The sequence below is a fragment of the Bathycoccus prasinos genome, assembly GCF_002220235.1.
Source record: "Bathycoccus prasinos genomic : Chromosome_7".
In the NCBI taxonomy this organism is placed as follows: domain Eukaryota; kingdom Viridiplantae; phylum Chlorophyta; class Mamiellophyceae; order Mamiellales; family Bathycoccaceae; genus Bathycoccus; species Bathycoccus prasinos.
This window is the reverse complement of record NC_024002.1, coordinates 682,861-698,398: the sequence shown is the minus strand read 5'-3', so window position 1 is coordinate 698,398 and position 15,538 is coordinate 682,861. Positions and strand designations below refer to the sequence as shown.

Below are 15,538 nucleotides of genomic sequence, written 5' to 3'. Positions count from 1 at the left end.
ATCATCGTGCACTAAAAATCACAATCTGTGCGGAACTCAAAGTGTTGAGCGTCTGCGTTGTTATTCATGACTCCTGCTTTTTGGTACTGATCGACGCGATGTTCGAAAAAGTTCGCCTTGCCTTGCAACGAAATCGTCTCCATCCAATCGAACGGATTCTGCGCGTTATAATACTTACTCGCGCCCAACTGCACGAGCAAACGATCGGCGACAAACTCGACGTAATCTGACATTAAATCTGCATTCATGCCGACTAACGCGCAGCTCAACGCGTCGCAGACGAATTCTTTTTCGATTGCGACTGCGTTGGAGACAATCTCGTGCAGCTCCTCCTCGCTGAGCTTGTGCTTCAACTCGGAATACAGCTCGCAGGCGAAATCGCAGTGCAACCCTTCGTCTCGACTGATCAACTCGTTGGAAAACGTCAAACCTTTCATCAATCCTCTCTTCTTTAGCCAAAAGATGGCGCAGAAACTGCCGCTGAAGAAAATGCCTTCCACGCATGCGAAACCGACTAAACGTTCGGCAAACCTCGCCGACGAAGACTCGATCCATTTCATCGCCCAATCCGCCTTCTTTTTCACGGTTGGAATCGTATGAATCGCTCGAAACAAATTTCTCTTCTGAATTGGGTCTTTCACGTACGTCTCTAACAACAACGCGTACGTTTCGCTGTGAATATTCTCGATGGATTGCTGAAACGCGTAAAACGCTCTCGCCTCGGGAACCTGAATCTCTTTCATAAACCGCACGCATAAATTCTCCAAGACGATACCGTCCGAGGCGGCGAAAAACGCCAAAACGTGCGTGATAAAATGTTGCTCGTTCTCGTTCAACGTGATCCAATCTCTGTAATCGTACGTCAAATCAATCTCCTCCGCGGTCCAAAAGCTCGCCTCCGCTTTCTTATAATACTCCCAAATTCTCGGGTATTTCATCGGGAACAACGTAAATCGGTCCTCGTTTGGCATCAACAAAGGTTCCTCGGCGTCTAAAGCCGCGTTCACCATCGCTCTTTGCCTTTCTCTCCCTTCCTGCACTCTTTTCGCGTACGGCGAAGAGAAGCAAAACATATCCGCTTGCTCTTCGTCGTCCAAATGGATCGATTTGCGTCCTCCTTTCGGCGTGGACGGTACGTCTTCCTCTTCCTCTTCGCTCGACCACTCGCTCGTCTTCTCGCGACGACGCGGCAGCTCCTGAATCGGCGACGCCGCCACATCTTTCAACTCCCTCTCATATAGAACATCCGCGCTCCCTTTACTGCTCGTCGACGTCGAGTCGTCCGATGATCGATCGTTTTCCGAATCGTCCTCGTCCGCCAAAGTTGTCTCTAGACTCAAAAAATGTTTCCCTGAGTTCAACATCCCTGGTGGTGACGACGACGATCCTTCTAATTTTTCCTCCTTAGTCGTCGTCGTCGTAGTACTCGTAGTACTCGTCGTCGTCGCGCTGCTGCTCTTCTTTCCTTCAAACTCTCCTTCCGTTTCTTCTTCCTCGCAACTGTTCTCGCTCTTGGAATTATCAAACGTTAACTTCCGCTGAATATCTCTCGCTAAAAACGACATATCGTTAACACCAAGAGAGATTTTGAGAGTTCTCGCCAATCCAATTCAATTTTCTACAAAGAAATTCTCTCTCTCTTTCTCTCTCTCTCTCTCTTTTTCTTGTTGCAAAGTATTATTCAAATCGAGATCGATGTATTAATATCTCCCTCTCTCTCTCTCACTCTCTCTCTCTGTGTTCTTTCTTCTTCTTTAAATTATGTGTAATATAAAAGAAGGGACAAAAATCAGTTATTACGAAGTGACGTCTCTGTTGTTTTTGGCGGGAAGTTTGATTTTTTTTTTTGAGAATAAGTTTAGGGTTTTATGAGTGTTAAAAAAAAAAAATTTGACGAACCCCCTTGACAGACATTTCACCCTGCGCTATTTTGCAGAAGAGAGAGAGAGAAAGAAGAAGACACACACAAGGAAGAAGATATACACATATATAAGAATAATACTAATAATAATGGGACGAACGCCGGTGAAGTTAAAAGAAGTGATCTACGGCATTTCCTCGAACAAAGTCGAAATCATGGGCTCCTTAGGCCGAGACGCCTTGAGCGCGATCTCGAAGAAAATAGGAGGCGGATGGTTCGACGTGACCGTGTTCGGGATCGCACCCACCGTGGGGACCGTGATGTAAGTTATATTGTTTTCTCTCATCTATCTTTTGTCAGGTCGTCTTTTGTTGTTGTTTCCGAAAAGGACGGCGTTTTGGTTTCTCTCTCTCTCGTCCTCTTTTTAAACGCAGAACGTGCGACGACGAGGTAAACAAAGACGGGAAAGAGAAAGGAGAAAGAACCCGCGCGATCATCGTCTAACCCTTCTCTCTCTGATCACAAAACAGGTACGCGCTGAACTACAAAGAACAAGAGAAACTCCACCACAGATTCTAATACACAGAGATTGAAGGAACAGTAGAGAGTATATATATATAATAAACCTTGTCGGGCAGCGATCCTGTCGTTTCCCTACAAACAACAGCGAAAGAGGAGAATAGAATGCTTTGAAATTTAGCCGTAGCAGTCAAAGCTTTTCAATACGAAAGAGTGCATTGAATGTATATTTGCGAAACGCGATACACGCGCGATATGAATACGTTTAAGATGATGATTGGTCGTCTTTTTCTTCTTCTCATACTTCGCACGCATGAACAACGCGCTTTTATTATCTCTTCTGTTTCTTTGTCTTCTTCTTTCTTCGAATAGACCTATGCGTTGTCGTTTGCGCTTTCGAAGCGAACTGCTTATTTATGAAAGAAAGAGCAGACGTTTTTGATGGAATCTCTTTACTCTCATCTCCGTTTTGTTCTTCGTTCTTTTTCTCGCTCGCGATTATAGGGAGAAGACGTCGACGAAACGAGAGAGGGGAGAGAGTTACGTAATAAAAGTCTATTCATCGTCTTCTTTGAAGAGAGAGCAAAAGAGAGACAACGCGCAATAGATATAAGATATGACGATAACGACTTCCAATCGGCACTTTCAACATCCACCTGTTGAAGTTGGTGCGATTTCCCCACGCGCGGCGCAATCGAAGAAGAACTCGAAAGCGATTCCCCCAATCTGGGTGGTTTTAGAACTCGCGTGCATCACGTTTTTTTCCGTCGCCGGTGGGCCGTACGGGTTCGAGGACGCCGTCGGTGCCGCCGGCGCGAAGATGGTGATGATTGGTTTACTCGTCGTGCCTTTTATTTGGTCGATACCTTTAGCGCTGATGACGAGCGAACTGTCGTCGATGTTTCCGGAAACGGGAGGGCACATCATTTGGGTACACAAAGCGTTTGGGACGTTTTGGAGTTTACAGAATTCATTGTGGACGTTTTATACGAGCGCGTTGGATAACGCTTTGTATCCCGTCATGTTCGTGGACTATCTGGAGGAAATTTTATATCCGGAAACGGACGATGAGTTAAGATGGCAGTATTCGATGGCGATTAAGGTGATTTTGTTAGGATTTGTGACGAGAGTGAACATTAAAGGGACGGATATTGTCGGGAAGTTTGCCATGGGGTTTGCCATGTTTGTGTTGGCGCCATTTTTGGTGACGATTGTGTTGGGGAGCGGGAGGACCGTTCAAGCCATCGCCGGCGGAACGATTTTATCGAAGAGAAGGAAACCAATCGAGTGGTCGAAATTTTTCGCGGTTATGTTTTGGAACACCAGCGGGTTTGATTGTGCCGGGACGTGCGCGGATGATATTCCGAATCCTGGGTACACGTACCCGAGAGCGTTGATTTTAGCCGTGTTTATGGTTTTCGCGACGTATTCGATTCCAACGCTCGTCGGGTTGGCGTACGTGCCAACGACCGAGGAATGGACGGACGGCACGTTCGTGGACGTGGCCGATGCCGTTGGTGGGGATAAATTAGGGGATTGGTTAGGGTTTACCGGAGCCATTAGTGCGACTGGGATGTTGTGCACGTTGTTGTGCACGACGTCGAGGCAATTAGCCGGGATGTCCATCACCGGGTTGTTTCCGAAAATATTCAACGAGAGACACCCGGTCTACGGGACGCCGCAATATGCTATATACGCAACGAGCGCGTTGTCTTTAGTGTTCACCGGGTTCAACTTTGCCATGTTAGCCGAAGCAGACATGTTGTTTTATTGTTCATCGACGATTTTGAAATTCGGCGCGTTGGTGTCTTTACGATGGCAAATGCCTCACGCGGAGAGACCGTTTAGCATTCCGTTTGGGAATTTAGGTTTATTTGGCGTCGCCATACCGCCCACGTTGGCGTGTTTGAGCGTCGTGTTGACGTGTCAAGGCTCGTGTTTGAAAATTGCTATTCCTGGAATGGTTTTAGGGGTGATTACGTATTACGCCAAAGGCGGCGCTCGAGCCGTGGAGCATATGATTCCGTTAGACGAAGACATCGTAGACATGACGAATGATAGTGGTAAAGGGGATTTAAATATGCGCGAATTTACTTTAGACGACGACGGCGATAATAGTTACGACGACGGCATTGATGCGAGGAAGAATATCAAGATTGAAAGCTTCTCGGTGGGAGAAGAACCGTACGTGGCGCGCTCGCTGGCGAAAACTGTTTCGCTCAAATCGTACCCGACTGAACAAAACGATTCCTTCGATTCGGATGAAGAGGTTAATACTAATGATAATAACGATAGTAGAAATAACGCCGCCGCGAGCAAAATCAATTGAGTAGCAGAGAGAGAGAGAGAGAGAGAGAGAGAGCATAGATAGGAACCGGTCATGCGTGCGCTAGGAAAATTTGTAAAAAGAATTTGCGAGAAAAAAAATAAGCCAGCACAGACCAAAATTAAAACACTTTTCGCCACTTTTTCCTTGCTTTTTGGTTTCAAGGTTTGCGCGTTCGACGCACACTTTTTGAGCGGCGAAAGAAACGGAGAGACTATTGGAAGGGAAGGAAACGAAAATGTCCTCGTGGTTCTCTCGATCGAAGAAGCCTCCCGGTGCTGGTGCGGCGAGCGGGGGCAACGAAGGATACAACGTCCCGGACGACGATTCGGTGGAGGATTCAGACGAGGACGAAGGACACGCGCAGCACACGACGAACAACAACAATAATAACCATCAAATCATAGGACAACAAATCCTGAACGATTTCACGACCCGCGACGAGGAGTACGACCCTGATTTTGAGGCTGATTTAGCGAGAGCGATCAGCGAGTCGTTGTCTATCAAACAAAACGTGAAGGACGAATCTTCTGCGATGTCGCCGGGGTCGAGATACAAAAATAACAAGAACAACAACGCGAGTTTTTCGGGAGCTGTCGCGGGGGGCACTATGGACGATGAATTTGAAAACGATGATGCGGATGATCGTATGAGAAGTAATAATAGTAGGAGAGAACGAGTGACGTCGGAGGAGGAAGATATCGACGTCTTATACGCGAAGAGAGACTCCTTGCGGGACAAATATAGCGGTCTCGCGGCGGCGAAGAAGCTCTGGAACGAATCAAATTTGGACTTTAACGAGCGCGCGTACGCGGATGGATTTTACGCTCCGAGCACGAGTTACGATTGGCCGGAGTGTTTTGAGGACGATGTCATCAGTCAAGGGTCGAGAAAAATGTTACCGGCGTTAGAAAATGTGAAGAAGATAGTACCCGACGTCAGCGACGAGAGAGAGAGCGTTTACGTGGAACAAGGAAGCGATAGAAATTTAGCGTCGTTTATAAATGATGTCGTGGATCGAATCGAAGCGCAGAACCCGCCCGATAGGTGCGCGACGGCTTCAATTTTAGCGAGTGCTGTGTGCGATAAGCTTGGAGGACCAGCGAAGAGTGACTCGGAGTTGAGGGATTTATGGGTCGGCGAGAGACTGCGGTTGCGGAAAAAATATAAATCAATCGCGTTTCCAATTGGAAGCTTAGAGTTTGGATTGATTAGACATCGTGCGTTGCTTTTCAAGGTTGTCGCGGACGCGATAGAAATTCCGTCGAGACTTTTGCGCGGGAAATACTTGATGGGCGGCGACAACGACGACGTCAGTGGTATCGTCGTTTTATGTTCGGGGAGAGAGTTTATTGTTGATTTAATGGAGAATCCAGGAGAGACGTATTCTCCGAACGACGACGCGAACATGCGAAGGATCATGCGCGAATTACAAATGCACAAAACCAAAGATGGCGAGGAAGAGTTTGGCGTAATACCTGGGTTCGAACAATCGCTTCAAATTAGCGGTTTCGCACAGCTCACGCCTGAAAAACTCGCCCTATCGCAACAGCAACAACAGCGAAAAGGAGGACGCCATTCTAGAAATGGGAGCACATTGAGCGATTCTGATGGGAAATTGATTACAGGGATAAATATCGGCACAACGTTACCGCCATCGCTTTCCCCTTCGGAGAACAATAATAAATCTAGCAGCACGGATCGATTGCTTCAAGCCGTAGACCTTACCATTCTCCCGAACGAGATCCTCCTCGGCGAACGCGTCGGTATAGGATCTTTCGGTGAGGTTCACCGAGGTTTATGGCGAGGTACCACTGAAGTCGCCGTCAAACGCATTCTGGATCAAGAATTAAACGACACGATTTTAGAAGAGTTTGCGCTGGAGGTTGATATCATGCGACGGTTGCGACACCCGAACGTTCTTTTACTGATGGGAGTGGTTACGGCCGCGGGGAGTTTATCTATCGTGACTGAGTTTATTCATCGCGGTTCTCTGTTCAAGTTGTTGCATCGCCCACAACCAGAAGCGGTGAAAGCGGCTTTGGCGGAAGATCGGAGAAGAATTCGCTTTTGTATAGACGTGGCAAAGGGGATGCATTATTTACACACGTGCATTCCAATCATCGTCCATCGCGATTTGAAATCGCCGAATTTGTTGGTCGATAAAGATTGGACCGTGAAAGTGTGCGATTTTGGTATGAGCCGAATGAAGAAAAACACGTTTTTATCGTCAAAGTCTAACGCGGGCACGCCGGAATGGATGGCACCAGAAGTTTTACGAAACGAAGAGTCCGACGAGAAATGCGACGTGTATTCCTACGGGGTTATCTTGTGGGAGATTGCAACGATGAAGGAACCGTGGGCAGAGTTGAACGCGATGCAAGTCGTTGGTGCGGTTGGGTTTCAAGGGAAACGTTTAGATTTAGAAAACAACAAGATTTGTCCGGAGATGAAAGAGCTACTCAAGCGATGCTTTTCGGAAAAATCGTCGGGACGACCGAGTTTTCTGGAGTGCTGCGAAAGAACGAAAGAGATTGCTCACCTCATTCACGAAAAGAAAACAAAGCTGTGCGGCTGCGGGAGTGGTGAAAAAGAGCAGCTCTCTGCCGCGCCTGCGGCTACCGCCGATACTGAACCGATGCATCGAAGCACCAGCGATGCGACGAAACATATACTCGATATGTAAATTTCTATTTTTTTGTACAACACTTTGATTTAATTGAAAACGCGCTTACTTAATCAAACGTAACTCTCCGCTTCCGTCGTCCAATTATCGATGAGCGCACCGTTGTTCTCTCCGTCGTCGTCGTCATAATCGTCGAATTTCTCCAACTCTTCGTCGCTCGGCAAGAGAGGTGATAAAGGTTTCCCTGCGATGAACTTTTTAAACACGTGGAGAGAGACTCTCGGTCGGAACTGTGGAATCATGTGACCGCTTCCGTGAACCGTCGCGAACGTTAAATTGTCCTCGTAGTTTGTCACGTGTCCGCCCATTTGCGGTCCAGCAGGTTGTGCCGCGAGTGAAGGCCCGAACAAGAGTGGCTTTTGCGCCAGAACGCTAATGTCCGTCGCAGCCGCGTCAAAAAAATACGGTCGTTGACTTCCACCCCGAACCAGAGGAATACCCACATTCGCGATCGCTTTCCTCGTTCCTTCGTACGAAACGCACGGATCCGTATCTCCGTTCACTACTAATATTCGATCCAACTTTTTCGCGAGTTTTTTATAGAAATCTTTCATGGACGGTACGTTTGGAGCGGCGTTATCGTTACACGCGTCGTAATCAGATTGATAACTCCACTTATCGTTCGGTCCAGGCCATCTATATTTTTTCGACGCGTATGGCGTTTCGTCCACGTGCAAAGCTTTTTTCACGTCCGCTCTGTTCATCCACTCGTTCGTGTAATAATCCAAAGAACCCTCCGGAGCGCCGTCGACTACGGCGGAAGGCCCAAACAAAGATAGATCGTTTATGTATGCCAACCGCCAATCTTGCGAAAAGGCTTTACTCGTGGAGAAGAGGAACTTTGCGTGCGCGACTTTGCACTTTTTCTCGACGCTTTTGCCGCCTTCTGACGATGATGAAAAATCTCTTCTTTTCGCTTCTATTAACTTGGAAAACTTCTTCCCCCACCTCCCGCTGGTCACGCGAGTCATCGGATACCTCAGTTTACACTCGTTCCATAACAACTTGAAATCTTTATCCGGTACGAACCCGTATTTATGCCCGTACCAAAGCATATCCATCGAATCTCGTTGCTCTTTGTTCGACGTGCACGGATCCGCCGTGTTAATCCCGACTAAATTAATCTTCTTTTCCGGAAACTTTTCGTTGTGCTCTACAATCTCCATCGCGAGCGTGGGAACGTAAACACCCGCGTAAGACTCTCCCGCTATATAAAATTCATTCGCTTTCAACTGGGGAAACTTTTCGTGAAAGAAATCCACCATCGCTTCCTTCGCGTCTCGAGCGGTTGATTTGTCTGAGTTCGCGCACCCTATTTCCTCTTGCTTTTCGCAATACGACCACCCGACTCCAGCTGGAGACTCCAACGCGACTAAGTTTACTCCCGCATTCGTCCACGAGTAGTGGTTTTCCATCAAATCTCCTTTACTATCGATAATCAAAGGTCCTTGCTCTTGGAGCATTCCCAGAATCGACGAAGACCCCGGGCCTCCGTTGAGCCACAAAACGACCGGTTTTGTCTCCCAATCTGTTCTCCAGCCTTCCTCACCAACACTTTTCTTCGTGCTCGTGGCCATCCAATAGTGTAACTTCGTCCCGTTATTTTTCGCGTCTAAATACCCGCTGTAATGGGGATGAAATGTCTTCGAATATCCAGGCAACGCGTGAACGAAATCATCACCCGATGATGAATTTGCGGCATCTGAATCTAACGAATCCGACGCATCAACATCAACTTTTCTCGTCCTCGTCTCCCCATAAATACTACTACCACTACTCAAAATTGTTCTTCGCCCTTCCACCCCCGCGCGTGATGAAGAAAACTCCAAAAGCACGCCGCGCACCAAAAGAAGACAAAGAAGAGAGCGAATCATGATGTGTAAAGGAAAAATGGGAGGAGAGAGAGAGACAGTTACACACAAAGAGAAAAAAAGAAGCGAAAAAGGTGAAAAAAAAGAGGTGAAAAAGAGGAGCGTTTTTTGGTTTTGCAGCCGCAGAGAAAAAAAAACGAAAAAATTCAAATCTTCAAAGAACAGCTCTTCGCTCTTCATTTCTGTTCCACATCACACATCTCTCTCTTCTACATACTCTTCTTCTCTACCTTTTGTTTAAACGCGGGTTATATATATATATAAGTAGAGTACACATAAAATGAGCTTTGAAAACAACTTTAACGAGGAAGAAGAAGAGATTTTAAAAGCGACTGTAAAGCTCTCGTTCGCGGCGCAATGTCAACACGCTCACTGGAAAGTCCGATCGAGAGCGTACGAATCGATGGTGTCGTCGTCGTCTTTCGATGATGATTTTGCCAAAGACGGAAAGAAGGAAACGAATACCAACGACTACGAGAAGAATTTCGAAATCATCGACTATTTTAAAGAAGCGATGCATAAAATCGTCTCCGAGACGAACGCGAACGCCTTAGACGTGGCTTTAGAGAGAACGAATCAAAGGTTGAGGAAGATGATCGATCGCGAGTTAGTCTCGTTTTTGTTCACGTCGTCGTCGTCATCGAAAAGCGAGGGTGGTGTGAAAGAATTCGCGGAAGACGTTGGGGCGAAAGTGTTGCCAGCGCTGGTCTCGAAAGCGTTCTTCGGGAGACCGAAAGCGGTGAGTTTTGCCACGGAAACGTTTTGCTTGTTCGTGGAGATGGAACAATCGGAGTTAGCGATCGAGGTGTTATCGAAAGCGAGCGGGCATAAGGTACCGAAAGTCGCTTTGGCAGCGAGTAAGTGTTTAGCGCTCGCGTGCGAACAGTTCGGGTGCGGGAAGAGAGGCGCGTTGAACTGGATGAAGTGTTTAGACGGAGCCAAAGAAGCCATCGGGCATCGAGACGAAAAGGTGAGAAATGAAGGGAAGAGAGTTATCGTGGAGTGCGCGAAATGGGTCGGAGATCAAGTCGTGATGGAGAAGATGAAAGACAAGTTGTCGAAAACGATGAAAGGCGAGGTGGAGGCGTCGTTGGCGAAGGAGACGGCGGACGGGAAAGAAAGAGGTTCGATGAAAGCGACGAGGTTTTTGATTTCGTTGCAAAAAGAGATGAGAACGAAAAAGACGACAACGTCTACGTCTGAAGGTAGTAAAGAAGATAGTGTTACCGAAAAGGTAGAAGCGGTGGCAGGTGCAGACGACTTGAACGAAGATCCGTACGATTCCGCGGAGCCGTTCTCGGTGCTCAAAGCATTGGACAAACCATCCACGGACGAAGATATTCCAAAATTTTGGGAAGCCGTGGTATCTTCGAATTGGCGACACCGCTTACACGCGCTGAAGCAACTCACCGACGCGTGCTCTTCGTCCGCGCGTTTACAAAAAGAAGAGTTCATGGAGCTTCAAAAAGTGCTCAAGAAAGTCATCTCGAAAGACGCCAACGCGAATTGCGTCGCGGAGGCGTCGAAATCGATCGAAAAGTTATGTTTGAACGCGAGAGCGGATTTTAGTAAAGACGCAAAAATGCTGCTCAGTGCTTTACTGGATAAATTAAAAGATAAGAACGCATTCGTGACGAGTGCGATTGCGAACACGTTGGATGCCATTTCATTGCGATGTTTCGCATTTTGCGACTCGCCAGAAGACGTGGTAAAATACGGATTGCAACACAAAGTCGGCAAAGCGAAATTAGAAACTTTGAAATGGTTGACGCGATCGAGCGCGTCGTTTTCATTGCAGGAGGCGAAGAAGACGATTAGTGCGAGCGAATTAGTTGCGACAGTGGTTAAACTTTTAGAGGATAAAGATCCGGAAACGAGGAAGGCTTCGCAGGAGTTTCTCGGCACGCTCGCGGGGAGAGCCGGCGGGATGAAAACACTTTCCTCGCAACATCTCGCCGGAGTGGACGATAGTAAAATGAAAAAAATGAACGAGATATGCGCAAAGATTACGCCAGCGCTGCCATCTGCGAATTCGACGGCGCCAACGAAAGCTGGTGCTGGAGAGAATGTCGCAGCGGCTCCAAAGAGAAAACAAGAGCGAAGCGATAGAAAAAACGCAAGCACGAGCAGTAGCAGCGGCAACAACATCAACAAGAAAAATAACAATAACAACACTGGCTGCTGCGCCGCCGATTTGAGTTTGAAAATTACGGACGCCTTACTCCGCGATACCGCGGATGGTAACTGGAAGCGTCGATCCGCCGCGCTCGACAAGTTGAAATCTATTCTCGACTCAGCGCCGAGTAACATCGAAGTCTTTGGACTCGACGCGCTTTTTTCAGCTTTGCGAGCGAGATTTACGGACTCTAACGCCAACTTAGCATCTCAAGCGTTACAACTTGCCGGACAATTCGCGTTGAAGTGTGGGGAAAACGTCGAGAAAGTTGGACGATTGGTGTTGAGCGATTGCGCGAAACACGTCGGCGACTCCAAGAGATTTGTCAGAGAAGCTGCGTTTTCTTTGATCTCCGATTGGGGCGTCGCCGTTGGTGAAGCTGTAGTTTTAGAACAGTTTGCAAATAAATTCGTCGAGCTCGCGACTTCCTCGTCGAATTCTTCTTCCGTTGGCACTTTGTGTGCGGATGGTAAACGCGAGGCTATGGACTTTTGCCGCGAAACGATAGAGGCTATTGAAAAGAACGCCGCCACGGCCAAAGCGGCGGACGATATCGCGCTTCTCTTACAACCTGCCATGGCGTTTGCCGCGGTTGGCTTTAAGGACAAATCGAGCGACGTTCGCGTAGCAGCTTCGAATCTCTTTGAAACTGCCATGAAAATGGAACGCACGATAGATGCGGCGAGTAGTTCTAGTAATAGCACGACCAGCAGTAGTATAAAGAAGAAGCGCACGGTGACTCGCGAAGACGCGCTGAAAGCCATTGAGAAATTACCGCACGGTTTGTGTTCGGCTATTGACGCGAGAATTAACAAGGAATTTCCCATTGATTTTACCAGCAATGGTGCTATTACTACATCGAGCGCGATGAAGAAACCGGCAGCGCTCAATATCCCGGAAAATTATAAAAATCTGGGCACCGTCGAGAAAGTATTCGTGCCTCCGTCCGCCCAGAAGCCGACGGAAAAGTTCGCCGAAAGAAAAAGTATTTTGGACGACGACAACATGGACGTGGACAATCTCGAGGTTATGTTTGATAATGCGGTCAAAGAAAACGTCTCTCGAAGTTCCAGTGGAGACTTTTTTCAAATGTGTGACTTGAAACAACTCAACGTTGACGGCGGGAAGGACCTCGAACCGCCAGTCACGCCACCGGCGAGACCTTCTATTTGGGACCAAGCGCTCGCGAGAGCCACGGCAGACGAAGACGACGAGTGTGTGGAAGGTTTAAAAGCGTTGTGTCACGAAATGAACGCGCACGCCATGTCGGACGCGTTTAAACACGAGATTTCTGGAACTATCGGACCTTTACTCATGTTTTTATCTGACGAGCTGCCGATTTTCTTTGAAAACGCGGTGAAAGCGAAGAAAAAATGCGAGAAGCACAAAAAGAGTAAAACGAACAAGAAGATCGAGGAAGAGCGAGAGGAGTACGAAACGTTACTGCGTGGCTGTAAGTACGCGTTGATGACTATGCACGCGGTCTTGAAAGAGTCCATCTTAGCGAACGGCGCTTCGGAAGCAACGACCAGAAACGTCCTCGCCTCTGTGCTCTCGCAGTTGGTTTTGGCCATGGATAATAGTTCAAGCATATCTTCTTTTGAATCAACTACAACTGTTTTGGAATCTTCGGATTATTTGAATGCGCTCAACGCGCTCGCAGAGAAAGCCATGGAAAACTTTTCCAAGACGAATTCTATGGTCAGTTTGATCAAGTTGTTATCCGGGGAAGGCGTCCCGGATTTCTCTTCGTTGGGCGACGCTAACGCGGCGACAACGACTACAACTGCGCATCATCTGAGCAAGAAGAACGCTAATGCCGAAAATACCGAAGCAAAAGTAGCTTTGTTTGAAACTTTAGTCGCGAAATGTCTCGTCAAACTCGCGTTTCAGCTCGAAGAGCTCGTGGAATCCGGCATCAACGTCGCCTCAATTTTCTCCGCGGTGCACGAATTTTACTCCTTCAAAGGCGAAGAGTTCATTCTCGAGGGTGAACGCGACGACGAGTACGGGAACAAGAACATTCGAATCGTTCGCGCGGTGGTTCACGAGGTATGCAAACTCATCGGTCCGTCCGCGGAAAAGTACGCCAAGTTAGCTTTGACTGGTATGAACGTAAAAATACCAGAGTTGGAGAGCGAGTCGGATCAACTTCCTTCGTTGTTGCGACAGGTTCGCGCGAGTTTGAAAATCCTTTCCGGAGAGGATGAAATCGAATCGAAAGTTCGAGAGGAACTGTCGGGCATTTTCGCAAAAATCGGCGACAAGGACACGACCGTCCAAGGTCTCGAACAACTGTACGATTTCACCAAGTGCGAGGAGAAAATTTCTCGAGTCGACGTGAACGAACACTTGCGACAGACGAGTTCGGCGTTCCAAGCGTACGTGAACAGAGGTTTGGCGAAAGTTGAGAACAGTCGAAAGAAGAAGCTGTTGTCTGTTTCGTCTTCTACTCCTTCCGCCGCTATCTCTGAAAAGGAAAACGGTGGAAGCTCTTTTGCTTTTCGCGAGACGCCGAGGAACTTTGGGAGCAGTTTCGCTTCACAAGGTAAAAGTACCGGCGGTTCCGCTTCGAAAGGATTCAAGCTTTCCCCGAGAGACGTGAACATCGCAGCAACAACAACAACAACAGCTCCTGCTGCTGAGAAATCACCGGTTGCGAAAGCGAAATCTGCGGCGGAAGAGTTTCGGGAGCGCATGAATGCGTTGACGAAGCGTAAAGCAACGAACTAAATAAACGTCGCTCCCCGCTCGAACCTCTTTCTTCGCGCCCGTCTCGTATGTATGTACACCATGTTCGCAAAATGTTTCAGTAAGAAGTTTAATTATTATTACAATACGCAAAAAAAGAATCTTCCGAGAATAAGCGCGCTTATATATCGGTCCTCCTCGTTTCTCTCTCTCTCTCTTAATTCTTTCTGTTTTTAATGTAATCGGCTAAGCCAATGAGCGGCGCGGCTTTCTTTTGATCGTACACCGATAACTGTTCCTTCGCGCTCTTAATTAACTCATCTGCTATCCTCTGCGACTCCTCCAATCCTAATAAACTCGGGTACGTCGCCTTACCAACCGCGACGTCTTTACCAGCCGTTTTGCCTAACTCCTCGCTCGTCGCCGTGCAATCCAAAATATCATCCACAACTTGAAACGCCAATCCAATATCGTACGCGTACTTCCCCAATCGCTCGATATCCTCTTCGGTTCCGCCACCCAAAATCGCTCCGGAAACCACCGCCGTCTCCAACAACGCCCCAGTCTTGTGCGCGTGAATATACTTCAGCGTTTCCAAACTGACCGGTTTCCCTTCCATCGCCAAACCTTCGCTTTCGATGTCCACAACTTGGCCACCAACGAGTCCTTCCGACCCGACGCACTTCCCAACATCCGCTATCACGCGTAAAATCTTCTCCGCCGGAACCCCTTTTGTCTCTCTCGCGATGTACTCGAACGCGTGCGACAACAACGCGTCGCCGGCTAAAATAGCCATCTCTTCCCCGTACACTTTATGATTCGTCGGCACGCCTCTTCGAAAATCGTCGTTATCCATCATCGGTAAATCGTCGTGGATCAAACTCATCGTGTGGATCATCTCCAGCGCGCACGCCGTTGGCATGACCACTTCTTGTGCGCCTCCAACCATCTCGCACGCCGCGATTGCTAAACACGGACGAATTCTTTTCCCACCGGCGAGTAAAGAATATCTCATGGATTCGTGCAAACGTTCTGGATAAATGGTTGGGACGGAATCGGACAACGCTTGCTCGATCGCCGCGTTCTTTTCTTTCACGTACTTGGCGAAATCAATCTCCGCGTTCGTGTCCGCGACGGCCATCGCCTCGATTCGAAACGTTCTTTTTTCCCTTCGCTTTCCCGTGGCTCTCGAGGAGGAGGAGGAGGAGGAGGAAGAAAACCCAACGAGCGACGACGAGACGTTTCTTTTCGAGGAAGAGGAGGCAGAGGAAGAGGACATCGAAATTCGCGAAGAAAAGGAACTAAAAAACGTCATCGACGACGTCGACGCGACCGTGAAAACGCTCATTTTACGCGCGCACGTGTCAAAGTTTAACTAAAACCACTCGATTTTGTATTTGCGAAATCG

At 48.0% G+C, this 15,538-nt stretch overlaps 7 protein-coding genes across 7 annotated transcripts; 4 read left to right on the top strand and 3 right to left on the bottom strand.

Moving 5' to 3' along the window:
* Window positions 1–11: 11 nt before the first annotated feature.
* Bathy07g03560 (Ribonucleotide reductase subunit) lies at window positions 12–1,565 on the bottom strand (the record flags this gene model as incomplete). The annotated part of the gene is made up of 1 exon (XM_007512270.1): window positions 12–1,565. One exon carries the CDS (start codon window positions 1,563–1,565, stop codon window positions 12–14), a length of 1,554 nt encoding a protein of 517 aa, XP_007512332.1.
* A 445-nt stretch (window positions 1,566–2,010) lies between these two features.
* On the top strand, window positions 2,011–2,187 carry Bathy07g03550 (predicted protein; the record flags this gene model as incomplete). The annotated part of the gene is made up of 1 exon (XM_007511861.1): window positions 2,011–2,187. The coding sequence occupies one exon, from the start codon at window positions 2,011–2,013 to the stop codon at window positions 2,185–2,187; it is 177 nt and encodes a 58-aa protein (XP_007511923.1).
* Window positions 2,188–2,996: 809 nt separating this feature from the next.
* Window positions 2,997–4,709, top strand: Bathy07g03540 (amino acid permease family protein; the record flags this gene model as incomplete). The annotated part of the gene is made up of 1 exon (XM_007511881.1): window positions 2,997–4,709. The coding sequence occupies one exon, from the start codon at window positions 2,997–2,999 to the stop codon at window positions 4,707–4,709; it is 1,713 nt and encodes a 570-aa protein (XP_007511943.1).
* Window positions 4,710–4,944: 235 nt separating this feature from the next.
* On the top strand, window positions 4,945–7,392 carry Bathy07g03530 (predicted protein; the record flags this gene model as incomplete). Its single annotated transcript, XM_007511953.1, has 1 exon — window positions 4,945–7,392. One exon carries the CDS (start codon window positions 4,945–4,947, stop codon window positions 7,390–7,392), a length of 2,448 nt encoding a protein of 815 aa, XP_007512015.1.
* A 53-nt stretch (window positions 7,393–7,445) lies between these two features.
* Bathy07g03520 (predicted protein) lies at window positions 7,446–9,443 on the bottom strand (the record flags this gene model as incomplete). The annotated part of the gene is made up of 1 exon (XM_007512256.1): window positions 7,446–9,443. The coding sequence occupies one exon, from the start codon at window positions 9,441–9,443 to the stop codon at window positions 7,446–7,448; it is 1,998 nt and encodes a 665-aa protein (XP_007512318.1).
* A 100-nt stretch (window positions 9,444–9,543) lies between these two features.
* Window positions 9,544–14,172, top strand: Bathy07g03510 (predicted protein; the record flags this gene model as incomplete). The annotated part of the gene is made up of 1 exon (XM_007511921.1): window positions 9,544–14,172. One exon carries the CDS (start codon window positions 9,544–9,546, stop codon window positions 14,170–14,172), a length of 4,629 nt encoding a protein of 1,542 aa, XP_007511983.1.
* A 175-nt stretch (window positions 14,173–14,347) lies between these two features.
* Window positions 14,348–15,478, bottom strand: Bathy07g03500 (geranylgeranyl pyrophosphate synthase; the record flags this gene model as incomplete). Its single annotated transcript, XM_007511809.1, has 1 exon — window positions 14,348–15,478. The coding sequence occupies one exon, from the start codon at window positions 15,476–15,478 to the stop codon at window positions 14,348–14,350; it is 1,131 nt and encodes a 376-aa protein (XP_007511871.1).
* Between the last annotated feature and the right edge of the window lie 60 nt (window positions 15,479–15,538).